This window comes from Colletotrichum paranaense (genome assembly GCF_030867605.1).
Source record: "Colletotrichum paranaense strain IMI 384185 chromosome Unknown Scaffold_5.1, whole genome shotgun sequence".
Lineage (NCBI taxonomy): Eukaryota > Fungi > Ascomycota > Sordariomycetes > Glomerellales > Glomerellaceae > Colletotrichum > Colletotrichum paranaense.
The window spans coordinates 3,166,890-3,192,023 of record NW_026848963.1 but is presented as its reverse complement, the minus strand read 5'-3'; the positions used below and the strand labels follow the sequence as shown (position 1 = coordinate 3,192,023).

The window sequence follows — 25,134 nt, the reverse complement described above, 5'->3', positions numbered from 1 at the left end:
GAAATTTGAAACGTATCGAATCTTCACTCTCTTGGCGTGGATTGGCTCTTCACTCTGAAGCAATTCTTTATTACAAATTTCACATGGGCGACATGCGTTAGATGTATCACGATCTAGGATCCTCTCGCACAGCGCGTCAGTATTCTTGAGTGATGTCCTCCTGGCTCTTCAATGAAATGAAATGTTTCTTTCGAGAGGACTTGCTACCGTCACCGAGTGGACCATTTAACAGTTGCCTGCAACACACCGACCGTATCTGCCCTTGCCGTTATGTAGTGGATTGCAGTAGGCGAGACTGGGTGTGGCTGTCCACATTGACATCGAATACTGCAAGTGAATTACTAAGATGTTGAAAGAGCTTAGTGTGAGTTCAGCGAGGCGGATACAGAATTGGGGTCAATAGACCCGACTTAGTGAGACAAGCAGAATAAGACTTCAACAGAATGCGCAAAAATGACTTGTCACGTTGAACCTCGAGCCAATGAATAATATCGTTAGCTCTATGTGAGAAGCAAGCGCTGAGCTTCATAGACTCTCATAGGCTCTAAGATGGTGATAGGGATGCTTTCTGCCGAGACCTTTGATGAAGAGCATGGCACTCCTGTAGAAGTCTGAATGCATTTTAATTGATCAGAAACCCATCCGAGGAGCCGAAATTTGGCATGGCGTTTACCATGCCGTGGATGATATGGTTCCAGAACACGTGAACCTTGGCCTATGGAATGGATCGGAGACATGATCTAGGCGTTTGGAATTCACGAGTACATCAGTTCGATGGGGCTTGGGGGCCCTGAGCTGGAAGTGAGTCAAAGCAGGATGCATGCTACAGAAGACTACCTTTTACGAAAATATACATGCCATTCACACAAGCTTTCGTAGAAAAGCCAATGAAATATGTAAGGCATCCATGGCTGAGTTGGGAAAACCATTGGACTTGGGGTGTCAGGTCAAGCAGGGGTACTAGCCGTGTGTTCAGCTCCTCCTCGATCAAGTGACCCATCATGTTTTTGTCGGTTCCACTCGGACTCGCCGTTCTTCTATGAGAAACGATTTTAAACATTTTCAAGCAGAAGGAGACACTTCATTCACTGCCAAAAAGAGTAAACACTGTCCCAGCCGCAGGTACAACATCCTCAGATGAGCCTAGTGTATGAAGTTTACGTTCCTTCTTTTTTTCCACAAAACATGGCTTCCAGACCTTGCTCCAGGCTCTCGGAGGGGATCGGGTTCCTAGCCTCCAGGAATCGAAAGTCGGTTACGTTCACCGCAGCATCGGAGAATTCTTTTTTCTGAGGAACGCCAGGGGTCCCAACATGGTTAATGGGGTTAAGGCAGGGGTATTTTCAGCTAGTGGGGAAGACGTTTCCTATCTTGAGATCGTTCGGGGCTGGTCACACTAGTTTGCAAACTAGTGAATATCCCATGTTAACCATCAGCAAACCAACGTGAAAAGTACGTCGGAGTAAGCTAGCTAATTTAACCATGCGAGCGGGTGACAGCGCACCGTTCAGGCCTAGGTGTTGGCTCCCGTACGGCTGCACCCGCAGTAGCGGCCAGACGTTAGCTTGAAATGACCGTTCTGGACTGTTGTATCCTAGTTGACAACGTCGGAATGCAGCAAGCACCCCGAAAATAGGGCCAGAAAAACGCATGGCCTGACAAGGTACAATTTGAGCTTACTTGAAATTGGTATTGTTAAGCCGAAGGATTTTGTCTCACTTCGGAGTCGTATGGAGATGGCAGTCCCGAAGTAGAAACAAGCATCTCTTGAAAGGGAATGCAGGGAGATGGGAATGCTTGCTGAACTATGCCATTCAGCTTTCGGATCCAAGCCCACGGTACCGTCAAGACATGGTGGATCATGGAGCATTCTGGGCATGAGTCTCGTGGAGAAGAAACTCCGCTTCGGTCTCGTCCGAAGCTTAGAGTAAAATCTAGCGAAGCATTGGGGCTTGCTGAACTATACGAATTTCAGCTGCGATGCTTCTAGCCCAGCCTGAACATAATTGCGGTCTAGACAGACTCAAGAGCTTGAAGCATGAAGGCATACACAGAGCTATCATGTATATAAAGCACTGGTCAAACTCGAACAGAATATGTTTCTTACTCACTCATCACCTCAACTGAAGCAGCTTTCGCCTTCGCCTATCACTCTACACAGCTTGCAGTCATACAATACTTTTTAAACAAATCAAAATCCTCTCACCTCAGGTTCTTAACTTCCGCTACGATGAGGTCCTCCATCATCACTGCCCTCGTCGGCGGCATCATCGCACAACGTGCTGCCGCCACCCCTGCGGACGAACTCTTCGCACGTCAAGCCGGCTGCAACCGTGACAACTGCTTCCGCGCGCTTCTCGGTTCCAAGCCCGGCCCAGCTTCGGCATCGGCAGACTGTTCATCATGGATGCAGGTGACTGAGACTCCTTGCACTTCCACCGCAACCCAGACGGCCACCGTCGTATCGTACACCACCACCTTGGCCAATGCGTATCCCGGGCTCAAGAAGATGAAGCGCGAGGAGATCGAGGCTCGCCAGGCCTCGACCACCACCGCTGCTGCCCCGGTCTGCACACCCGCGCAGAACCGCCCAAGCAGCATGCCGGCCTACGCTGAAACGGGTTGCAAGAGCACCATCGGAACACTCGTTCCCACGGCGCGCTACTCGTCTGCCTGCTCCTGTGACGGCATCACCGCCACAACCACCACGCTGGCTACCCCGGTCACTACTATCACTGTCACGACCACCGTCGAGGCTGCCTTCACGCCCACGGCCACACCCACGGCATTCGTCCTGCAAGGTTCCGGTGACCGGAGCCTGTATGTGACAGTCGATGGCCAAGGCGCGCTCCGCCTTGTCCGCGACGCGTCCGTTGCCACACCATTCTACGTCGACAAGGCCGGACAAATGCGCAACTTGAACAGCCCGGACAAGGTCCTCGTGGACTACTACCAGCCCGACCCTGCCACGGCCAATGACAAGGTTTACAGCGACTTGCAGGGCACCGGAAACTACCCCATCACTTGCTCGTACACCGGTCGCTCTGACGGTGCGTACTATGGCAACTGCCAATCGAGCGGCTCTCCTACTGGAAACCCTGTTGTCTATGGCTTCGGATACTGCCCGAACCAGGGCGGATACGTCTACATGATCCCCAACAACTCGAACGTTCGCTGTGCTGGAGGTTATGCTTTCCTGGGCTTCTGGCTGCAGGCATACACCAAGGCCTGAAGAATTTAGGAGCTAGTTGGTTGTGTTTTTTATTCTCAACAAGACAATTCGTATGAGACTGTTTCCTCTCAAAGAACTTCTTTGCTCAAAGAAACTATGGGCCTTCAACTTTTCCTTAATTTATAGCTTTTGATAGTTCATCGTGGCGTTTCAAATTCCAATTCATTACAAGTTTAAATGGTTTACTTTGAGAAGACTTAAAGATGTGATGATGCGTGGTTTGCATTATTATGTCGTTCGAAACGTTGGCTAAAAGTCGAAGTTATTGTAAGAGATTCAATTGCCCGCTTGTACTTCAGTCCGTACGCTGAGCCACCAACTCATACTCGATGAGATTTTCAACATCCGACTGGCCGCACTTCCAGAACTTGACGATTCTCAAATTCAAACCTCTCTCCTCAACCAGCTGGTGCCAGTGGTCTTCAGTGCGTTCCAACGTCGAGAGCTGGGTCATCATCAGAATATCGCCCGCTGTGGCCTCCCACCAAGCACTCGTACGCGGAATAACCACCTCAAAAAATCAACATTCCGCTGTATCCGGGCTTCATCGCCTCTGCTAGGGAAGCTAGAATCTTCTTGCATACGTCATCTGGCCAGTCGTGCATGATTGAGTGCATGAAGTAGGCCTTTACGCCTTTGATAGGCTGCTCGGTCAAGAAGTCGTGTCCCATCAGCTCGATGCTGGTGTCAATGCCCTCGACGTCGTTTATGACGACGGGAAGATCCTAAAGGATGAGTTTCTGCTTGACTGTTAGCAAGGATTCAAGAGAATATATTGGGCCTCAGGCAAGATAAATCCTGTGCCGGGAAGACTGACGTCTGGATGATTCGGATACATCTTCTTGAAATCGTCAATGTCATGTCCAAGGCCACCGGCCACATCTACCAGAAGTGTTGCGTCGGGCGAGGTATCTGCATCTGGGAACAGGATCGAATTAAGGAGCAAACCTAGAAAAAGGTTGATGGGTACGGGTTCACGATGCATGGCAAGGAAGACAGTGAAGAGAGCATTGCAAACCCAGGAAAGAATGCGGAGACGTCTTCTTCTGGGCGCCAGAGTGATACGTATCCCGAAAGCGAGGACAAAATTGTCAAGAGTATCACCGTCACTATTACATACGACCAGGGAGAAGAAGGACCGACTTCAGCAGCAACGTGATGGGCTGCAATATGACTTAAGTTAGAGAAGATAGCATCACTGAGGATTGAGTTTAAGGTATCGACCCTAGGAACTTAGGGGCAGTGAGGCAATCTTTAGCCAGCGCGACTGCATTTGCCCCCCGGCTTTCAGCCCTTGTTGATCAAGTAAAGTGAGACTGCTGCGTTGCGGAAGACGCCAGTGACAATCCAGTATCGTATCAAAGAACATTGGAACACGCTGAACCAACGGCTGCTACGTCCCAAGAGAATATGAGACGGGGACGAGCCGCAAAGCCGCCTTCGTTGCGCTAATCTCCTAGCCAGTCAGGTTTCAGAAACGTTGCTGAAACGGGTGGGGGTCCTCCTCGATGCCAAGACCAACACACGGCAAGAGGCAGCTTTTTCATCCCATGTCCACAAGGCGGGATACTTTAACTCCACGTCAGGCAACTGACAGAAATGCAAATTCGTCTCATAAAAAATAGAGGCTCCGAATTTTAGATTTCCTTACACCTTTAGACACACATGATGCTGTCTCCTTCATTGCTGTTCCCTCTCGCGTTCGCGTCTTACACGGTCGCATCAGAGGCCCAAGTATATTTGGGCGGGGTACGAACATGCCCTTGGACACCACTCGAGACGCTCTTAGAATGTTCGACTTGGGACATTGCGAAAGAAAGAAAGCAAGATACGGAGACTAGGCGGGGGCAACGGAATGAGACGACAGAAACTGAGCCATTAGGATGGACGGGGCCTCACGGGTGCGCAGGAGCCTATTGCTTATACGCAAATCGCGGCTTTGCAAATGGGCGTGGGATCGTCATCATCTCGACACCGGAAAACGTGCAGAAAGCAAAGAGCTTGGAACAAGACCTGCAGACTCCAAACCGAGAAGATGATCCGTCATCACGGAACCCATCATTCCAGATCGCAGACGTAGAAGGCAAGGGACTCGGCATGCTCGCCAACAAGACCCTCGCCCGAGGCGACACAGTCATGCTCAAGACCCCAGTCCTCCTCGCCCACCGCGCCTTCATCGAGCGCACGCCAGTAGCAAACCGGCACTTCCTACTCGACAGTGTCGCGAGCTTCCTGCCAGCTGCAACACGCAAGACCTTCCTCGGCCAAATGGGACACTTTGGCGGCCACAAGGTCAGCGATATCATGGCGACCAACTCGTTCCAAATGGACCTTGGCGGCGGTGCACAGGGCGACGGCCACCATTACGGCAACTTCCCCGAGGTGTCGCGTTACAACCACGACTGCCGTCCCAATGTCGCCTTCCGCATCGACGGCCTCCGCCACCGCACTACTGTCGTCAGACCGGTTAAGCCTGGCGAGGAGCTGACGATATCGTACCTCGACCAGCTCGGCGTCCGCTCTGTGCGGCAGCACCGCGCCAAGAGGGCGTGGGGCTTCGAGTGCGGGTGCTCGCAGTGCAGTCTGCCCAAGAAGCTCGCCGCCGCCTCGGATCAGCGGCTGTTGGAGGTGGAGGAGCTGGAGAGGCAGCTCTCTGATATCGGCGCCAAGGTGACCGTGGCCACGGTGGAGAGGTTTTTGAAGCTGTATAAGGCGGAGAGGCTTGAGTCAAAGCTGGCGGGCGCGTATACGACTGCGGCGCTCAACTTTAATTTGCTTGGGAGGAATAAGCTGGCTGTCAAGTATGCCAAGCTAGCTGTTGAGGCTGGTACGATTGAGAGCGGGCCGGAGACGGGGGATGTCGAAGCGATGAGGGAATTGGCGGCAGATCCGAAGAAGCACTTCACTTGGAGAGGGAGGCTTTGATGAGGATGCACAAGATAGAAACTCATCGCCGGTTTACGTTGAGTTGAGTTAGACACACCACCATTTACGCGCTTGAAGCTCGCACCATTTCTTGGGCCCCGTCAACGCCGCCTTTGGAGGTGTTAAAATCGCAGTGAAACCCAAAGAGGAAAATGTGCCCTTTTGTGCCGCATCAACCCTAACATCGCCTTACGGGGTATTGAAATCGCAGTGCAAAGCTTACGAGCGTTCGCCCATCCCTCAAATCTAGGTGGGCGATGCGCCAATTGAAGAATCTTTGCATGCCGATATCAGTAAGCTATGAAGAGCAGACACAACTCTTCACTGCAAAAAGGACAGCATGGCTCATGAGGTCGTCTCTAAAAGAAGTTCTTAGTCAAGAGCATACCAACAACAGGGATTCATCCCAAAGGGGAAAGCAGCAGAGTCAAGCACCCTGTCACAACCCGAAATGAGACACCTTGTCGTCCTGTCACGGTCAGCAATAACATTAGACATTGCATGCGCACTCCATAGCTCCACGTGGGTCGTGATAGACGCAGGTTGACGCAGGTCCAGACTGTAAAGAGCATTCGACCCAGGCGGCTCTTAATTCTCGTCGAAACATTCGTTTCCAAGCTGCTGTGCAGCTTATTTAAATGGAAAATCTCAGATCCTCCCGTGACGTTTTGTAAAGAACGCGCCCCAGAGCCCAGGCTCGAACGCAGATCCGGGTCCCCACAGGAAGCGGGTTCCCTCATCTAAGTCCAACGGGCCCCATCACGATAACCTTTCGGCAGATCCGGGCTGCGGGCCGTTCAATTGTTTCTCGAATGGACGCCGCGCGGCGAGTCGGCCGAGCCGTGGTTCTTGGTCCTCAATGTGACACATGGGCTTGGTACGGAGTAAGAATGCGACTGTTTTGAGCAGGTTATCCTACGTTGACGGTAGAGCGCGGTTCCCTGATCGTCGACTGATTGCTGGGGGTGTTCTGGACTTTGGGTGCTGTCGTGGGTGGAATCTCGTCGGTATAAACCTAAACGACAACTACATGACAAGAGAGATCATCCACAAGTAAATACTCTTTAATTTAAGGGCACGAGGAAGAATGTTGTTAAAAGCTGGTAAGGTTATCGTGATCGCTGTTCTACTGCGTAGGGCGTGCAAACGTCCCTGAAGATCGTTTATTTTGGGTCATGGGGACTCCGCCAAAACGCTCGAAACGGTACAAGCTCAACCAATTTCGCTGTTTGTGGTGAGCCCGGTGAGCTCGGTGAAAGAATGATTCGCTGAAACCTGACTCGCCCAACGGCGTGTCCTCGTATGATGGAGAAAGCTCGGGGCATGAATTTCTGAACCGGCATGTTGTATTATATTGGAAGCCCAATGCAACTCGGGACTGGCGCTCTTCCCCTAATCGCAGAGAACGGTCTGCCCGCGCCGTCAACTGCATCCAACAGAGAGGGGGCGTTCTTCCCTCCCCCTTCCTTCTTGCGATGGTGGATGGGTGTCTCACGCGCACAGAAAATGCCGGCAGTCCAGGAGGAAAATAAAGAGATCGAGATCAGAGACACGGGACGCTAGCCCCAGGAACAAGGAACATGGCGGCAGAGAGGAAAGTCGGCGCCGTGGACTGGAGAAGGTTCGCTGTGCGCTGGACGTCCTTGTGACGGGATGACAGGCGGGCGGGTGAGAAAGGGACGGGGCTTGGTTGGTGGTGTGTCGAGGTGTGGGGAGGCCCGAGGCGCCGGAGGGCCCACTCCGGTCTGGTCTGACGAATAGCAATGGCGCTTTCTCGGCCGATGCGGAATTTTTGAGCATCCACCCAGCCACCCCGGCTACGAGCCAGTGACGTAGCTGTGATGGTCCTCGGCGGGATCCACGCTCAACTTCTTGTCTTTTTTTCTTCCCTACTGCCATGTACTAGCCCTAGCACGCCTAGCTTTGAGTCGTATCGCGAATTAACCTTCTGTCCGGCATCGCCAGCTTGTTTTTTCTGATCGTCTACTGATCGTCTAGGCCTTTTGTTATGGAGAAATCTCAATTGGGATACCTAGAGCTGTGCGGGCGACCGACCCCCCGCCCTCCCTGCCTCCTCTCCCGTGTAAGACAGACGTAATGTTCCCTCCAGATGAGGAAAGTCGAGACTAGGGTTGTGGTTTGATTCATCAAATTCAAACGGGCCTCCTTGCTCGAACTAAAACAATTGATCAAAACGGCGCATCAGAGACAATAGTCCCCGAGACGCGGTGGACCCCGCGTTGGGTAAATAGCTTCTTTGTCTTGGACGTAGGGAATGGCGGTAGAGCTGGAGGTAAAACAAGCTTGAACTAACACTCGCTCAGGCGCGCAAGCTTGAAGTCCCCTCAAACCCGGGTTACTCGCAGCTCGGCAGACCAAGCTACCGAGGAAAAATGCTGCACATCTGCGTCGTAGTCCGTGGTGTTAGTCCAAGATTTACCCTGTAAACTCGAGCGGGGGAGGATTCGACCAAGAATTCCGTCTGCCTTTCCTGCGCTTGTTCAATGCTGCCGTCAATGCCCATGGCACGAAGAAAATGTTTCCACTCACACACTTGTTCACTTTGCTCCCTGATGCTGTTGGCTCTCATCACTGGCTCTTCGTGACATCCCTACCCCTGCTTGTCACATCCATAAGGCCCATGACTTGTAGGCCCGGGCTTCCCACCCAGCCCCATTCAATCGTCCTCGCCGGGGGGTGGCCTTTGAGAAGTTCGCTTGGCAGATTTGCAGTGAGCCATACCCATAAGGTTGCCCTGCCCTTCTCTTATTGAAATGCGCTCATTAAGGTAGACGGGCGTCATATTCCTGTCACCAACTACATACTATTTATCACTTGTGTCCTTCCCTCCCCGCCCTTTGCAAGGTCTAGCTCAGCTGTCATCTGAGGTCTTATCTTCCTTCGGGTGTCTCTACTAGACTTCGCCCTTCATCGGTCACTCCCACTTAGCTCCCGCAAGTCATACAACATACACCACTATCCAGAATAAACATAATCTCAACACCATGGCACCGATAACACCAATCTCAAACACCCTCTCGGCCCTCACCGCAGGTCTCACAAAACGTCACCCATCAGACTTCCTCCCACCAACAAGAACCCTCCCCTCCCCCCTTCGCGCCATCCTCGCCTCCCGCCAGGTCGTCACGACAATCACCTCGACCCCCGAGACGACAGAGGAGTCCGCCTCCAACAACAACCTCAGCGGGGGCGCCATCGCCGGCATCGTCATCGGCTCCATCGCCGGCTTTCTCCTCCTGCTGTGGATCGTCAAGTCGTGCGGCATGTGGAGCCGGCCCAACGACTGGTCCGAAAAGGACGAGTACGACGAGCGCAGTCGCCGGTACCGCGGCCGATCGCCCGGCTCAAGGCATCGCAGACGCACGCAGCACCGGTACCACCACGAGACCTCGAGGCACAGCCATAGCCGGCGCCCGTCGTATGTGGTTGACGAGGTTCGGTACACGCAGCCTGTTGTCGTTGACAAGAGGAGGAGGGCTAGCGGGTCGCCTTTGCCGCCTGCGAATGTGTACCGTAGCAGTCGTAGCAGGACGAGATACTAGACACGAAGGAGGGGAGGAAAGCTGGGCTCCTCTGGTGAGATGAGGACCCAGCTGCATGATTACATGCTGTTGTTGTGAGGTGTCTTCGGGTTGATTCCAGATTCCCGAGGACTTTTGTTTGTGTAACAAAGACACAAAGAGCGAACACAACTCTTACGACTTTATGAAATGTATTTATTTGCGTGCGGTACAATGTAATTAGACCTGATACCAAGAGCAAAGTCATCTGTATACATCAAAGACGTCTCTCCCTTGCAAGCCTGGTATATGACATGTGCTAGAATTGTGCAGACGTGGTGGCGTTTCGCGTATTCATCTCATATTCTGTGCTTTGAAGTCGCATCCCACTTTCGAAGTGTAAGGGAATGCATAAGTACGCAGTGTCGCAAAGTCTGATGTAGTACCAAGTCCGCCGTGGACGGAAGGGTATCAAGACTTTGCAACGCCGGTGAGGAGGGGAGCTTATCATCTCGTAAGTAAGTGACTGTCAGAGCAGCGCCCAAGATACCTCAGATTCAATGACTAACACTTTAGATGATGCCTAAGAGGCCTGGGGGCCATGTCTCAGGTTGAACACTGATAATGAAGTTACATTCAGTGACCAAACCTTGCTACTATAGTAGATGAGCTTCCAGCGCTGATTGAGATACGAATCCTATCATTCAGAATCGTCACCGTTGTCATGTTACTAGCTACCAAGAGCACTCAGATTTCGCTACAACATCTGCCACATACGAACATAGCCATGATTTATTACCCGCACAAACGGTTAGCTAGAGTTGTAGAGCTGAAGTTGCCTGTATTACCACACAAAGGCATCCCTCCATCTAGTAGAAGGGATTAGAAGCCTTCTATATCCATGTAACCCATTGCCTAATCCATGACTCCTAAATGTGGATGTCTCAATTCCCAAGTATAACGCCATTTCCATATCTTCATCATAATGTAGGCAGCACAGAAAGCCCGGATGCTCAGCTCGACTTCGTCTTGTTCTTCTGAATCCAGTCGGCCCACTTCTTGTATTCGCCATACTCCAAAGACTCTTTCTTACCCTGATACCGCACGACCTTGAGCTCGACGTCCTGCCACTTGCTCTTGCTGCCCATCCACCCCGCCTTGCGCATGAGGCTCACGAGCGTCTCCTCCTTGGTCCACTCCTGCTCGACGGCGACGTCGGGGAGGTACGTCGCGCCGTAGCGTTTCCCATGGTAGAAGAAGCTGATGCGCAGGCCGTGCACGCCGAGGGTCCAGTCCATGGCGTCGTCGGCGTCCTCGAAGTCGGTGAGGAGGGTGACGGCGACCTCGAGGGAGGGGAGCTCGGGCGCCTCGACGGGCGGGAAGCGCATGTCGTGCAGCGCCGAGGTGAGGGCGTAGCTCGACAGGCCGTCGGCGAGGTCTTGTGCTTCGAAAGTGCCGATGCAGCCGCGCAGTGAGCGGTGGCCCGAGCGGGGGGAGACGGTGTTCCAGGTGACGAAGAGGGGGGACTCGGAGATGTCGCCGGTTTCATCGTCTTCGGCGAGGGAGTCGGCGGAGGTTGCGGGTGTCTCGGCGGAGAGGGAGATGCTAGAGCCGGAGGAGGCCGAGGCGGAGTCGCTGGAGGGTTCGGCGAGGCGTTGCAAGGCCGGGAGGAGCTTCTTCCCGTCCTTACCGTCACCGAGGCCGGGTGACAGGGTTTTGGCGTATCCGGGCCATGACTCTTTGATCTCCTTGAGGGACAGCCCCGGCCGCTTCTCCAGGTGCGAAGCCAGAGCCTCGAAGCAGTAGAGGCAGTGTTCCACGGAAGCCATGAGCTCGTTTCAAAAGAATCTGGCGGGTGGTGTGAGGTGACAGTGGTGGCGATGGTGGTGGCGTGTCTTCGGAATGAGACGCAGAGCTACAGGGCGTTCCAAAGAGTTGTTCGGGCTGGCGACCGCACGAGGTTCAGCAGGGGACGCGGAGATGGACGAGATTTGCAGTAGTTGAGTACGGAAGAGAAGGAAATGGGGATGGCAAGGAAAGCTTCCCCCAAGTGAGGTCAGCTCGGGCTGGGGAGGGGCTGCCTGCTTTCGAGTGTACCTTAGGTATGGTAGCTCAAGGTGCTGATCGGCGCTACGTACCGCTTCAAACCCCACTTCAGATAACGGAACCCCGCGATTTGGCCCCGGCGGTTGTGCAGTTCTGGGGCAATTATGTCGTGAAATGTCACTGGGCACAATTTGCATAGCTCGGTTATGCTATGCTGTGCCGTGGCTGAGGTAGGCTTACTGCGCCATATGGCGTGCGCCACATACCATCAGCCACACCTCTCGATTTCTGGATGACTAAGTTGCTGAGTGCCCGTGAACAGAAGTCGAGGAGGAAGTCGGCGCTAAAAATACTAACGGGCCGCTCTAATGATTTTCCAATATCAAACTCTCCCTGACGTCGATGTAGCAAGGGTCAACCAGTTTCGAAACGCCCCCTGAACAGGAATGACACTGGTCCGAACGCCTTCTTCATCCCGTCATTCCGCTGTCGAAGAAGTGAGCCGCCCCCTGGAACCGGTCTGTTCTCTACGCCTCTCCTGTCTCTCGCAAGGACGAGAAAGTCTGGACCATCCCACGTCCCGGGAGCGCCATTCCCACTGATCAACCTCAAAGCCAAGCTTCACGAATAAGGTAAACAGGGGTGAAGACTTGGCAATATGTAGCGGCCGGGGTAGCGTCCGCCGCAGTCCCTCGACTCCCTCTTCAAAACCCCGCCTTCCCCTGCTGACTTTGCTACCGGAACTTGCTGAAAGCGAGCGGCTTACTGTCTGATCTTCGCTCGTCCTAGCCTTGGGCAACAGGGGTTGCGGCTTGCGAGAGAGGAGGATCGATGGGCTTCTGTGACAACGGCACTCATTTTGACTAGTGGGGCCACTGCTACGCGGCTTCTTCGTCACAGCCCAGTTTCAGACGTTGCCCCATCGTCCCCTCTGGGGTCCTCTACTCCCGCGATCAAACCTCACCCCAAAAAGATGCCGATCTATCCACTTACCTGACGTGGGCTTGAAGCAGACACCAGGCGGACAGGCTGGGGAAGATGGAAGAGATGAGGACAGAGGAGGAGAAGTCTCCAGATGATAGGGATGGGCCAGTCAATCAGCTCCATATCCCATGGTTTCCTCAACTCTCTTGTTCCAGGTCTTGGCACCGTTCCTGTAAGTGCAGATGACACGCCGGGAAGTCCCTTGTTTTCACCCACATCGAACTTGGCCTCGTCTGGAAGAGCTCGCGGCTGCCTCCTTCGTGGATGACCAGGGCTATTGAAAGTTGCGAGGGCAGGCGGGTCGCGGCGACCACGGCCAGGGATGGAACCGGGCGTTGGGAAGCCCTGACCGCTTGGTCTCAACTTCATGGTGCGGGAGCGAACAGGATTGTAAAGTTCCAGTCAGAATTTGGATGGCAGATCTGCGTGTGTGTGGCCGTGTAGCCGTGCGCTATCGGTGTTCCTCGTCTATAGCGTCCTTGTCTGATGTGTGATGTCGATGGTGATACTTGGCACAGAGAGGACCCCCCCCCCCCCTGAGGGGGACGGGGGGCGAAAGTAAGGTATGTGGGCTTCGTCGATAACATACAAATACGCCCGTCTCCTTGCCGTGTTCTGTTTCTTTCGATCTTGTTAGTCAACCAACACTCTCTCTCAACGTACTTGACTTTTACAACCTTCTCTTCTTGTACAACTTATCTGCTCGTCGCCGGCCGACCACTCGTTCCAATCAACAACTTTTCCAACCAACCGTCACAATGAAGTACTCCGTTTTCACTCTTTTCGCCGTTGCCGCTGCCTTCGTTGCTGCCGCTCCTACCGAGAGTACGTTGCCATCTCGATTTGGATATAACGGATGAAACTTGGGGAATACTAATATGAGCTCAGTGGTCGAGAAGCGCCAGGCTGCTTCCACTGTTCCCGTCAACGAAGCCGCCATGACGGATGCCAACGGCAACATCGTTCCCTTCAACACTGCCGGCGTTTACCAGGCCAACAAGGAAGCCGGTCTCTAAAAATCAAGCCAAGCCGACTTAAAGAGAAGGATTGGGGAATAGAGCCCGACGGACACTATCACGAACTGCAAAACGACAACACAATATTATTAAATACGTCCATAAACTCGTAATCTGGCGGCAATACCGGTATGGAGGGTTACAGGGCGATATAGGCATCATGGCAAATCAATCAATGATTTTGGCTTTACTTGAATTTTGGGACCGGAATCAAGGGAATGGGTGACAGACAATATCCCCCCGCCTTCTGTGGCAGATAATTCTGAAATATAACCTGGCAGTCAGTAGCACGCCGCTATGCGGTTGTCACTGGCTTCCAGTCTTTTCTCTCAGGAGTCATTCTTGCAGTACCCCTCGCGCTCTCTCCTTTCCATGCTTGCGTCAGCGGCATCATGTCTGATATGTGTCGATCAATGCGCCCCCCGAACTGTCACTCACCATCCATCACGTCAAACTGACTCGGCAGGTGATCAGCCTCTCAAACATAACCGGAAGAGGAAGTGTCCCGACGACGGTTGCTATTTTCTGCTTACTGCAAACTTGGGAAGACCTAGGCTCGAGGAAGACCACAACTTGGCTGTAAGCTTAAACGCGCCAAACCCACTCCATTTGGGCGGTGGCAGGGGTACGCCTGAGAGGGGCAGCATGCGCAGCTCGCTTCAGACGCCTAGCGCAGTGGGCACAACGGCCTGTCTCCACGAGTAGTGAGGAACTGGGGGTCCGGTTTTTCGTCTGGTCGCTCAGCCACGCTTCATCGTCTTGCGAAGCGGGTTCTCTTCCTGCTTTGATACAGCTGCTCCGCTGAATAGCCTGCTGCGTTGCGGACGGGGCTCGGTAATGCGAGTGCCTGTTTCTGGATGCTCCATGGATTCATTGTTTTTCCAGCGAGCCCCATATGTCTGGATTGTAGGCTGAGTGCAATCGCTGTCACGGCAATGCTGACCCGAGTCTCTGGTCTGTTGGGGCTGTTTGGCAACAACAGACAGGGCCGCTCCACACCGCCTATATGCAATGGTCGAAAGTCGATAAGAAGAGGTCGGGATCATTTGCGGGCTCAATAGAGTTTGTGTCTGATGTTTCGTTGGTGTTGGGGCGATTGTTTGGGGGCGTGATGCATCGCAGACAAGGACGTTACATTCCGGGCATCTGGGTCGTTGACAACTTCAGAGTTGCTCAGTTGTCGGCTGATGGAGGACGATCCAACGAAAGTCAATTGTCGATGATACTGCTTCTTGACGAGCTGACGTCTTTGACATGAACGTGACGGGACGGGCGGAGGACAAGGATTACTGCTATGGCATGGCTAGGCGTCCGATTCGTGCCTTTGGCGAGTGCGTTATCGTCTGAAACTGACTGCTTGACTTGGCTGCTCGTCAAGTCATGCCAGCCGGTTGCCGTTCTATAACGGTGTGCTTGATGCCCTATGGCGATCTTTCATGCTTCCGCATCACTTTTCCCGCCGTACCAGGCGTTCAGATGATGTCTTCTCATTTGATCAGCACACGAACGGAAGCATTGACGTTGAGTGTCCCAATTGAGACAATACTTGGGTCGTCTAGAGGAAAGATTTAAAGTTGAAAAGGTAATGGAAAAAAGGCTAAACAGAGATGGGAAGCACAGGCGAGAGACAATGTGGCGACCCACTTTCTAGTTTCCATCGTTTGGGAAAGCACAATGGCTGTTGCAGTGCACAGCCCTCTCTCGTCACCTCAGGCGTTGACTCACTTGCTTCTTCCACCGTCTTCCAATTCCGCGCTCACCTCCAAAAGTGTCTTGGTCGTTTCTTTCTACCAGGACTGTCTGGTAGCCGATGGTCTCGACTGCAGAAAAACTAACAATAATCTTCCGAGCTCCCTGCCCTGCCCTGCCGTACCACAACATTGCACCAACGACCCAAACGATGGGTACTTGTCCCGTTGCGTCGGGCTCCAGAGTCACATCCAATGCAACCAAGTGGATTAGGGACAGACCCAACCTCAATTAAGCTCGTCGTAAACAATCCGGCCTCGCCATGGCATCTCACCTTTCCCATCTACAGTCCTCATCGAGATAAACTCGCGCAGATTCCTCGTGGAAAGCTGCAGCCTTGACGGATCACAGCCTCACCGTTCCATGCAAGGACAGCACAAGAGATGAACAGATTGCAATGGAAACCAGGAACCGGACGATGTCTCTCGTCCCTGGCGTCAGCAGTGAGACGCTCGAATTAGCCTTGAACTAGACCGCTTTCAACATTTCTCCCCACCCTGTCAGCCCTGCTGAAAATGCCGTTGGTTTCTTGGGGAGGAGACCAGAGCTCAGAACAGGCTGAACAGCCAAGGAGAAGTCACCACATCATCAAACAGACCAACAAGACCGGCCAGTCGCCCACGTTCGGATGTTGGACCAACCAGTTAGTGGGAATCCCTCCCCACCACGACTTTCACTAGTTACAGCAGCCCTCGATGGTTCTGTTTCGGAGACTAGCGCCCCTAGAACGAACAAAACGTGTCTGCCTGTGCCGCAAAATGATACAATCTCCAATGGTGTAGGCGGGGAATTTTACAAGTGGACCGGTTTTGGTTGATTTTGCCTGCGCAGCCACCACAAGCGCGTCTCATGCCCATCGACAGCCGATCCTGAAGGAAGACGACAAGCGCGTAGCGAGCGTAGCGAGATGAAGTTGGAGCCAACCCTTGATCTGCCCGACCCTCCGCCTCGCTATAGAGAGCCGAAACTCTGGGACTCGCATTTCCTGTTTTGTTCGACATCAGCCAGGCTGTGAAGCTGGGGGTGCGCATTTGTTGGCACTGCGAATCACCTGAACGAGAAGGACTTTGCAGCCATCTGTTCGAGGCACCGCGCTTGTTGCCCGCTATGCTGTTGTCTGCCATGCTGTCAGCGCAGCGTCCCTGACAGTAGTAGGATGCTCTGCGAGGGACGAGGTAGGCATGAACTGATGACCAGGGCCGCTTGCCTGATCGAGTGATATCGATCGCAGGGCCTTGACCTCAGCCGCAAACGCCATCCGATGCCTCAAACAGTACAGAGTAGCGGGTGGGATGGCAACATTCCACCATTCGGCAAGATACTCGCCCTTGCGTGGTAGTCCACGGAAGGGAGCCGCGCAGGCATAGGGGTGGTGGCTATTCTCGCGGGAAGGCGTCACGGCGTTAATCTCCTCATGGCCCGAGACCCTGAGATCACCCTAGCTTAGCTGCTAGGCTCCAACAATCCAACGATGACTAGCGGAGGACCCCCGTTGCTCCCAACGTTCCCACTGCTCAGACTCCTTGAGTCCTTCTCCAAAGGTATCCATTATGCCCCCGATCAGTGCTAGGAGCTGAACTGGGCTGACAAGGAGCAGCTCACTGCGGGAACCGGAAGGGTCTGTCCAATGAAACAATCGTGGCTGTATACAGAGTACGCTTCACCGCTTTCAACCTGGAGTAGAGCGGCCCCAGATGCCCTGATGCCCAGCCAATCCGCCTAGGTCAGAAGCAAGTTGTGACTAGAGAGGTGTTTCCTGGACAGGGCTTAGTGTCCCTCGATATACTGCAGCCTGGCTGGGAATTCCTCTTGCTCATTTCAGACGTCCCGGCTTTCTGGAAGAGGTGGTTTTATATATAGCAATTTGCAGACAAACTCGAATCAAGCAACCATCTGCCACTTGGGTCGCCTCATCACAGCCTCCCTTTCCGCGCTTCTCGGGCCCTGTTCCGACTGACTACCCCTGTCGTCATTGTTATGATTTTCATCCTGTCTAAGACCTTCAGCTTATAACTCCCTGTGTTCGCCTTGAGTCCAGACTAGTCTTCCTCAGCCTCGAACAACAACATCAACTCCGGCGACCCGAGTCAAAAGCCTCCGAGGAACATCATCCTTACCACAAACAAGAAACCGCAGCAATGGTTCTACACCGCCAACAAGCTCAGTTCGACCGGTCAAGATGGCGCATGGCGCTGCTTGTGCCTCTTTGGATCCTTCAGTTGCTAGTCTTCCTCGTCGTCATCGCTCTCTTCTCTTGGCGCCTATCGGATACTCTTAGGAACTGGGAAACCGAGGAGGAAACAAAAGGGATGTTTCCCATGGTAGAGGTCGTGTAAGTCAGGGTTGGGACTGTGTTTACCATCAAGTTCGTGTACTGACCCGGGTGTAGTTGGGAATCTGTCAACATCGCCTTCTCCCTCGTTTGCCTATTTTCCACGATTTACGAAATCTCAAAGCTCGCCGCCGAGACCCTGACGCCATGGACCATGCTTTTTACCCACATTTTGAAGATCGTCTGCTCCCTGGCCGTTCTGGCTCTCGATGTTGTGGTATTCGTGCAGAGAAAGGATAGCCACTACTCAGTTGTTGGTCTCGGCTTGGATTGTTTTCTTCTGTAAGCCACGCCGATAATCATGACTCCCTTAGGGACACAACTAACAACACACAGAATTCTCGTCGCCATACCAGGCGTTTACTCGATCCAGACGTACCGTCGACTCGTCAAGTACGACGATTACCACTACCCCGTAAACCACAAGCCCTACGGCTTCAACGACCTCGAAGGCGAGACCTCCTACAACGGTCGCCTTTCCATCGGCGGCCTTAGCCTTGCAGACCGTTCCCTCCGCCGGATATCCACATCCTCAACAAAGTCATCGCTTCAGAAGCATGAAACACAACAGACGGCACAGCAACAGCAGCAGCAGGAACCCGAAGCGACATCCCTACAGCGCAGACCCTCGCAGTATAACAACGAAAGAGACACGCAGTTCGATAGGTACATGGTCGAACGCGCCATGAACAACGAGTTTGGGTGGGCGAACAACAGCAGCAGCCCGGGCGCGGATCCCCTTGGCCGCAGTGACAGCTACGTCGCCAGCGGATCCATGTCGAACGGAAAGGTCGTTACGCGGGAGAGCATGGGACGCGCGCCGAGCTGGGGCAGCTCGCATGTTCTCGTCGCCGTGCCGGAGATGGACGAGGAGGAGGCGGTGCATGGTCGTGGAGGAGATAGGCAGGCGCTTCTTGGACACCGGAGGCAGGACGGCGACGACAGTGTTGTCGGACCGAGCAGCCCACCGATTTTGTCGGCTATGCCGCCGCCACCGAGGATCGAGATCGAGGAGTCGGATATTGTTGGCGGCGGTGCTGGGGAGAACACTTGGGAGCGGAAGCGCAAGAGGAGCCAGTGATGCTTCCATGGTCCTCCAGCTCGCAGAGAGAAAAGGCGGATGATTGAAAAATGGTGGACGGATATACCCTTCTGATTTTCGAATTGTTTTCTTTCACTTCTTGCACAGACACTCGGTGTCTGATTGCAAATTTGTATACTTTCCATCTCATTATACGACATGGGTCACGGCGTTCCGGGTGTTGGATCGGACGACACCAAAAGGGGAAAAAGATGGGATGGAAGAGAGATCCCAATGTTCACGAGCCACGGCTTGATTTTATATCACTCTCGCTTTCTAAAAAGGACACTTGACTAAAAAGCATTACACTGCATTACAATTATTTTCCTCTGACTGGTCTTGTTATGCAAAAGTGCCTCCCATGTTAGGGTCCGAGTGGAGGTGCGCCTTACACGGAATCATACGTAAGGTTCATGGTCTTAACTTCGAGAGAATATGGATCTCAGGTCAGTGTGCTTGACTTGGTTTGCTTACTGACATAGAGAGCCTTTCTCTTTACGGAAGCCTAAATTCTCTTACCGAAAATCGCTTCTCTGCACTCGACTATCAGCACCTCATCCCCTTCCTTCACAGGCAACCGTTTCCACGCCAGAAAATATTCTGTGAAGCGAGCGAAAGCACACACACATGAACACGTGAAGAACACCTCAAATGTACTTCATTTTAGTCAGGAACTTGGCTGAGACCGCTCACTTCCCATACCCGCTTAAAGATACCCTACAAGGATACCCATCCGTAGGATGCGCAGCGCCCGCCTCCACCATGAAAACCCTCTGCCCACCCAACCCGCTCGTATCGATCTTCCCCTTACCGCCGTCAATCTCGCCATAGCAATCCCGGATATCAAACTCCCGCACCACGCACGCCAACACGGCCCTCGCCTCCGTCATGACGAGTTGCTGGCCCACGCACAACCGCGGGCCGTACTCGAAGATCCGCCAGCCGCCCTTGGGCGGGTACAGCTCGTCCTTCGGATCCGTCACGAGCCACCGCTCGGGTACGAACTCGTCCGGCCGGGCCCAGTACCGCGGGTTCCGGCCAATGGCCCAGTGCAGCATGTTGACGGCGATGCCGTCCGTCGGGTAGGCGTTGCCCTCGGCGTCGTGCAGGACTAGATCCGCGCAGCCCTGGCGGATGCCGCCCGCGGGCGGGAAGAGGCGCAGGGACTCCTTTATGCAGGCGTTTGTGAAGGGTAAGGCGTTGAGCAGGGCCGGGGTTTCCGCGATTTTGGCCGGTGCCGCGGAGACGTCGGTGCCGAGGACGGCGTCGTGTTCTGCGCGGACGCGGGCGAGGATGGACGGGCGGGAGGCGATATTGTGCAGGCAGTAGACTATCGTCGCGGCGGAGGAGTCGTACCCGGCAAAGAAGAACATGCGCATGTTGCGCGTCATGAGGGAGAGGTAGGAAGCGTCGAGCTCCTCGCGACCCGCGTTCCCGGGTTGTGCGAGCCAGTTCTCGAGGGCGCTGTCGAGGACGGATTGGAAGTTTTCAGACTTGTCGCGGTTGTGGGCTTTGTTTTGCAGAAGGGTGGCGAAGCGGGCGTTGATTTGGTGCTTGATGTGGTTGTCGAGGATGCGCCCCCCGTTCCAGGTGCGGAAGAGGAGGAAGGGGTCGATGGGGGCTAGGAGGTTCTCGGGCTTGTGGGAGGTGAATTTGAGGCGGAGCTGGCCCTTCATTGCCTCGGCGAGGGGATGTTGCTGTTTCTGGGTTTCGAGGCGAACGTTGAGGAGGACTTCGCCGATGACGTCGGTGATGAGGTCCAGCATCAGGGGTTCCAGCCTGAACATGTCTCCCTCGTCACTACCACCACCATCGCCCCCGGAGGTGGAGACCCTGGCGCGCAGCCGGTCGGTGAAAGTGGCAATGTTGCCGAGGATGATGGGCACGGCGGCGGTGATGTTCTGGTTGCTGAAGCTGGGGTTGAAGAGGGCGTGGAGGTTCTTCCACGGCCGGCCGTTTGTGTCGAACTGGCTCGGCCCGCCGGTGATGGGGTGGAACCAGCCGACGAGCATGGGGGGCTTCTGGGCGCCGGCGACCGGGTGGTAGACTGTCTGGTGGGCCATGTCCGGGTCTGTGACGACGAGCATCGGGTCGGCCATGGGCCAGGTGTCGATGTAGTAGGCGCCATTTTTGCCGTGGAGCTCGCCCAGGCGGGCGAGCGCGTAGTTTGCGTGGACGCCCGGCGGAAGGGTGTCGAAAGCTTTCTTGGCCTCGAGGAGGTTCCCGAAGAGGAAGCTGTGGGGGACGATTGGCTGTGTTTTGTGGTTAGTCTGATGTGGACTTTCATGATAGTCTCTCATGACGTGATGGGGCGCGATGAGAAGGGCGAAGGAGAACTCACCAGTCCCTGCTTCCTCAGCTCAGCCATCTTGCCCCGGTGCTTCCTCAGAAGCTTAAAAAAGTATAATACCGATCCCACGGCGGCGACTAGGACGGCCGCCGTGAGAGACCTCAGGATGTAAGCCAAGACCCCGTCCATGTTGTGCAACTCAAACTCGATGTTGAATGTGCAAGATATGTCACCAGCCGCTGAATGTCTCGGGAGTGTCAGCCACGTCGTTTTCCACTTGGTGCCAGCTGTGATATGTTGCAGAGTTGCCCAAGTAATCTCCAAAAAAACGCCTCCCACAGTCGACACCGTCGTCGCGTGGCACAAAGTGCAATTTCACCAACGGTTTCCGCGTGCGACGGTGCGCGGCTGAATTGACGTTTAAACTTTTGTTGAAAGAAAATTGTCCCGAGTATTTAAGCAGAGATATTTTGAGATGCAGTGAAAGAACAAACGGCGCCGTCAGCGAATGAGGTCCGCTCCGATTTAGGCTCCCGCGTAAGCATTGACTCCGTATCCGATGCTCCGTACGGAAACCTACGTCTTTTATTCACCTGATTCGTGATAAGCTAGGTCGCTTTAAGGTTCGCTAGAGCCCTATTGACCATTCCGTAGGATACGGATAGCTCAGGAGGATTCAGGGGCCCCATTTGGGATTGGAGGCCCATAGGGGTTGTCACTTGTCAGCAAATCATCCCGGGAAATTAAATCACCTTCCACAATGACCACAGCACCTGAGTAGGTTCGCGATAGACGAGATTGCATCAAATTCACCGTTTCGTCAAAGGTCAGTGTAATAAAAGATTCAAGTTGGGGTATCTAATAATGCCTCTAAAGTGATGAGTGTCAGAATGCAAATCCCAATTTCTTTTTTTGAAGAGAATCCCATGGTACGCCAGTGTTGTTCTGTGTTGCCTTTTCCTTTCCTTTTCTTTCCTAATTCCGTGATTCCCAGTCTCCCAAACTCCCGTTTCCAGAACCCAATGCCAAGGAAACGCGTTGAGTGATCCCCCCAGGCAACAAAAGAAATAATGCTGCAGAATGCTGCCTTTCGAGTCTGCGAGGTGTTGACCCTGGCGCTGAATGATTCATCGAGGGACTTTTGCTCCTCGGGCTGTTGTTGTTGTTGTACAAAAAGTATACGTGTTGCGATCCGATGCAGCCACAGCGACAAGGGCATGCGGGAGGATTTCCATCGGCTCATGGCGCAGGACAAGGCTTGACTATCCTTCGAACTAGATGGCTGATGTTGAGAGATTGCACATTCGAAAGCTATGTTGCTTTTGCAGTCTCGTGCCCACCATGACCAGATTGCATCGGCAGATGGCTGGCAAATAAGATAGCCCAGTAAACGACTATCTCTACCTCGGCACACCGCCGGCGAGGCCAACAGCAACGGACGATGTCAAGAATTCCAGGTCGTCGTATGCCTGACGCTTGCAGCCCCGTGGCGGCTTACCCTTGACAAACCCGTGGCTGTAAGCATCGCCGAGGATGCTCAGGTCTGTCGTCGAGTCTTCCGGCTGATCAAGTCTTCGCACGACAACCAGGGACGACGCACGGGACATCATCCAGATCTCATCGCCGGGCCTCGTTTGGTTGGGAACCAGCACTAGAGCCCCGTGATCCTGGGTCAAGGCTATGCGGCGACTGCGATCCTTGACAAAGGTCTCGAGGAATGGGATGATGGGCTCTGTGCTTGCGGCGAGGGGGCCTCTGCCTGAAGCGGCGTCGGAGAGCAGATTTCTGTCATCGAGAGCCCAGAATTGGCGGAATGAGTCAGGGTCTTCGCCAGCGCCCACGGCTTGCTCAAAATCGCCGAGGCCGGTGAGACCGTTGAGAACTGGGCTCAGAAATCTGCTGAATGACTTGACGATCTCGTCTCTGGTGAATCCTTCGGGATACCGGTCCGTAGTTATCTTATTGAGGTTGTCGCCTGACAATGTCCGCAAAAGGGTGTTCATGTGATGCTCCTCATCAGCGTTTGGTGAGCGCATCTTGTAGACGAGGGTCAGGAGCTTGACTAGGGGTAGAAGCTCCTTCATGTGGAACAGCTCTTCGGATATCTCGACAACGGTGTCAACGTAGGTGCCTCCGAGCTGGACCTGCTCCGAGAGAAGATTGCTGGCATGCATCGTCTTGTCGAGTGAGAGATTCATCGTCGTGTGCGTGTGCGTGTGCGTGAGTGTGGGCGTGAGTTGGAGATGGGATGGACGGTGGAATGGGTGGGTGAAGTGTGTCGATGAAGAGTGACGAGAACAAGAATAGGCGCAGAAACTGGGCGTGGCAGGAAGGGGGCATATATCAAGAAACGAAGGGCCCAGACTGTCGTCACTGTCCACAACGGCGGGTCATAGTGGCCTTATCTAGACGAGCTATGAGTTTCCGAGCTGCCGGGAGTCTGGCAGCAAGGGTTTGGTACAGATACATGGGAGAGGACAAGGGGACGAAGTGCTCTGTACCCCGTACCGGTAGGTAGGGTATTGTTGTGTAATTACACGAGAGAGACTTGAGAGCGCGCTTGCGCCTGCTTCTTCCTATCCGGGGAGCGAGTCCGGGGAGACTAAGTTGGCGTGGTTGCGTAAACCGGCGGGGCCCACTGGATGGGAAGGGCAGGATGTGCGGGTTGGAGTGGACTTGGTGCCGGTACTGACGGGACCAAGAGGACCACGATGTCATGCGTTATGGAGACTGGTGAAAGCTTGAATATCGTTGGAGCTGTAGCTAGGTGAGCTGTCCGCCCTGTATCTAGCTACGGATACTTGTATAGTGTATGTGTGTGTGTGTGGAATGGCGGCCATTAGTCGTGCAGAGAATGTCAGGATAAAAGCCTGGTGTCAAGGTTCGCATCAGCCGCTTGGCACTGGGGTAGTCTGCATCTTGGTAGCCGCATTGTGACTGGCTTACTGCGAGGTACAGACGGAACGAATGTGCGCAGATGTAAGTGCATGTGTAGCGAATCCCAAGGTGAAGTAAGCAAGGATGAGATGGGAATAAGATCTCTGTGCAACGGCACATCCAAGCCGTACGAGTAACAGACAAAGTAGACAAGGCAGACTCGCGCTGACGGGGAGATGGAAAGATGAATAAAAGTTTGGGCCTTGAGGTATCCGTAAGTTGGTCAGGTATCAGGTAAACGGAAAGCAAGGCGCAGACGTACACTGTGAAGTAAGGGGGGAGAGACGGAAAAAGTCTGGCAGAGATGACGTCGAGAGGGGGTTCCGCTTTTGACGGGTCCCCGTTGCATTAGCGCTGCGTCTCCGTTACCAAGTGAGGTACGTTCCCAAGAAGTTAGGGGCAGGAACCGGGCACACGGACATTTTTGGTGTGCCTTCCTTGCTTGCCAGCCCCTTGACTCTGGGCCCCTGCCTGCCTCATGTCGGGTCGCTTCAGGGTCCGCTCATCCAATGTCCAGCGTTGGAATCGGGAACTTGTTCACGGACGCATCAATTTGATCAAGCACATGAAGCACAGTCCTCTGAGTCCGTCCGTCAATTTCCAGCCGCTTCTTCATTTCTTCATCTCGCCTGAGACGCAACATCAAATCAGATACACATGTCCACGAGATTAGTTCTGTTTACAGCAATCAACAACAACTCTAGCGAGTCAGCAGAGGCATGCGAGGTATGCCGACGCGGAATGCAAGCCAAGCTCCTGGGCAGTAAATGTGCAAAGTAATAAGCTGACGACTGACTTGCTGTTCAAACGTTCAGAGTTCAACGCTGATGTCAACCTGTCTCGCTTGTTCCGGCGATGCGGCACGCACCAACGAGTACCTGTCCGTGTGTGCCGTGCCATACGGTACAATTCGTCGGCCACGGTGATCTGCCAACCCCGCGTTGATCACTCCCACGTCTCTCCCTGTCAGCCAACTTCAGACGATTCAGATCCTTCAACGTCAACCGTGTCGTGTCGTCTC

General features: G+C 53.8%; 11 protein-coding genes across 11 annotated transcripts; 5 read left to right on the top strand and 6 right to left on the bottom strand.

Moving 5' to 3' along the window:
• Window positions 1-2,230: 2,230 nt before the first annotated feature.
• CPAR01_07475 (uncharacterized protein) lies at window positions 2,231-3,232 on the top strand (the record flags this gene model as incomplete). The annotated part of the gene is made up of 1 exon (XM_060491744.1): window positions 2,231-3,232. The coding sequence occupies one exon, from the start codon at window positions 2,231-2,233 to the stop codon at window positions 3,230-3,232; it is 1,002 nt and encodes a 333-aa protein (XP_060350618.1).
• Window positions 3,233-3,527: 295 nt separating this feature from the next.
• On the bottom strand, window positions 3,528-4,217 carry CPAR01_07474 (uncharacterized protein; the record flags this gene model as incomplete). Its single annotated transcript, XM_060491743.1, has 3 exons — window positions 3,528-3,677; window positions 3,817-3,957; window positions 4,050-4,217. 3 exons carry the CDS (start codon window positions 4,215-4,217, stop codon window positions 3,528-3,530), a joined length of 459 nt encoding a protein of 152 aa, XP_060350617.1.
• A 680-nt stretch (window positions 4,218-4,897) lies between these two features.
• On the top strand, window positions 4,898-6,157 carry CPAR01_07473 (uncharacterized protein; the record flags this gene model as incomplete). Its single annotated transcript, XM_060491742.1, has 1 exon — window positions 4,898-6,157. One exon carries the CDS (start codon window positions 4,898-4,900, stop codon window positions 6,155-6,157), a length of 1,260 nt encoding a protein of 419 aa, XP_060350616.1.
• Window positions 6,158-9,162: 3,005 nt separating this feature from the next.
• On the top strand, window positions 9,163-9,720 carry CPAR01_07472 (uncharacterized protein; the record flags this gene model as incomplete). The annotated part of the gene is made up of 1 exon (XM_060491741.1): window positions 9,163-9,720. The coding sequence occupies one exon, from the start codon at window positions 9,163-9,165 to the stop codon at window positions 9,718-9,720; it is 558 nt and encodes a 185-aa protein (XP_060350615.1).
• A 971-nt stretch (window positions 9,721-10,691) lies between these two features.
• Window positions 10,692-11,507, bottom strand: CPAR01_07471 (uncharacterized protein; the record flags this gene model as incomplete). The annotated part of the gene is made up of 1 exon (XM_060491740.1): window positions 10,692-11,507. The coding sequence occupies one exon, from the start codon at window positions 11,505-11,507 to the stop codon at window positions 10,692-10,694; it is 816 nt and encodes a 271-aa protein (XP_060350614.1).
• A 951-nt stretch (window positions 11,508-12,458) lies between these two features.
• On the bottom strand, window positions 12,459-13,077 carry CPAR01_07470 (uncharacterized protein; the record flags this gene model as incomplete). Its single annotated transcript, XM_060491739.1, has 2 exons — window positions 12,459-12,509; window positions 12,718-13,077. The coding sequence occupies 2 exons, from the start codon at window positions 13,075-13,077 to the stop codon at window positions 12,459-12,461; spliced, it is 411 nt and encodes a 136-aa protein (XP_060350613.1).
• Window positions 13,078-13,466: 389 nt separating this feature from the next.
• On the top strand, window positions 13,467-13,724 carry CPAR01_07469 (uncharacterized protein; the record flags this gene model as incomplete). The annotated part of the gene is made up of 2 exons (XM_060491738.1): window positions 13,467-13,533; window positions 13,597-13,724. 2 exons carry the CDS (start codon window positions 13,467-13,469, stop codon window positions 13,722-13,724), a joined length of 195 nt encoding a protein of 64 aa, XP_060350612.1.
• A 2,854-nt stretch (window positions 13,725-16,578) lies between these two features.
• On the bottom strand, window positions 16,579-17,022 carry CPAR01_07468 (uncharacterized protein; the record flags this gene model as incomplete). The annotated part of the gene is made up of 2 exons (XM_060491737.1): window positions 16,579-16,900; window positions 16,961-17,022. The coding sequence occupies 2 exons, from the start codon at window positions 17,020-17,022 to the stop codon at window positions 16,579-16,581; spliced, it is 384 nt and encodes a 127-aa protein (XP_060350611.1).
• Window positions 17,023-17,611: 589 nt separating this feature from the next.
• CPAR01_07467 (uncharacterized protein) lies at window positions 17,612-18,886 on the top strand (the record flags this gene model as incomplete). Its single annotated transcript, XM_060491736.1, has 3 exons — window positions 17,612-17,805; window positions 17,863-18,087; window positions 18,142-18,886. The coding sequence occupies 3 exons, from the start codon at window positions 17,612-17,614 to the stop codon at window positions 18,884-18,886; spliced, it is 1,164 nt and encodes a 387-aa protein (XP_060350610.1).
• Window positions 18,887-19,575: 689 nt separating this feature from the next.
• CPAR01_07466 (cytochrome P450) lies at window positions 19,576-21,506 on the bottom strand (the record flags this gene model as incomplete). Its single annotated transcript, XM_060491735.1, has 2 exons — window positions 19,576-21,138; window positions 21,228-21,506. Coding segments are annotated over 2 exons (1,842 nt in total), but the record flags the coding sequence as incomplete, so codon positions are not given.
• Window positions 21,507-22,576: 1,070 nt separating this feature from the next.
• CPAR01_07465 (uncharacterized protein) lies at window positions 22,577-23,374 on the bottom strand (the record flags this gene model as incomplete). Its single annotated transcript, XM_060491734.1, has 1 exon — window positions 22,577-23,374. The coding sequence occupies one exon, from the start codon at window positions 23,372-23,374 to the stop codon at window positions 22,577-22,579; it is 798 nt and encodes a 265-aa protein (XP_060350608.1).
• Between the last annotated feature and the right edge of the window lie 1,760 nt (window positions 23,375-25,134).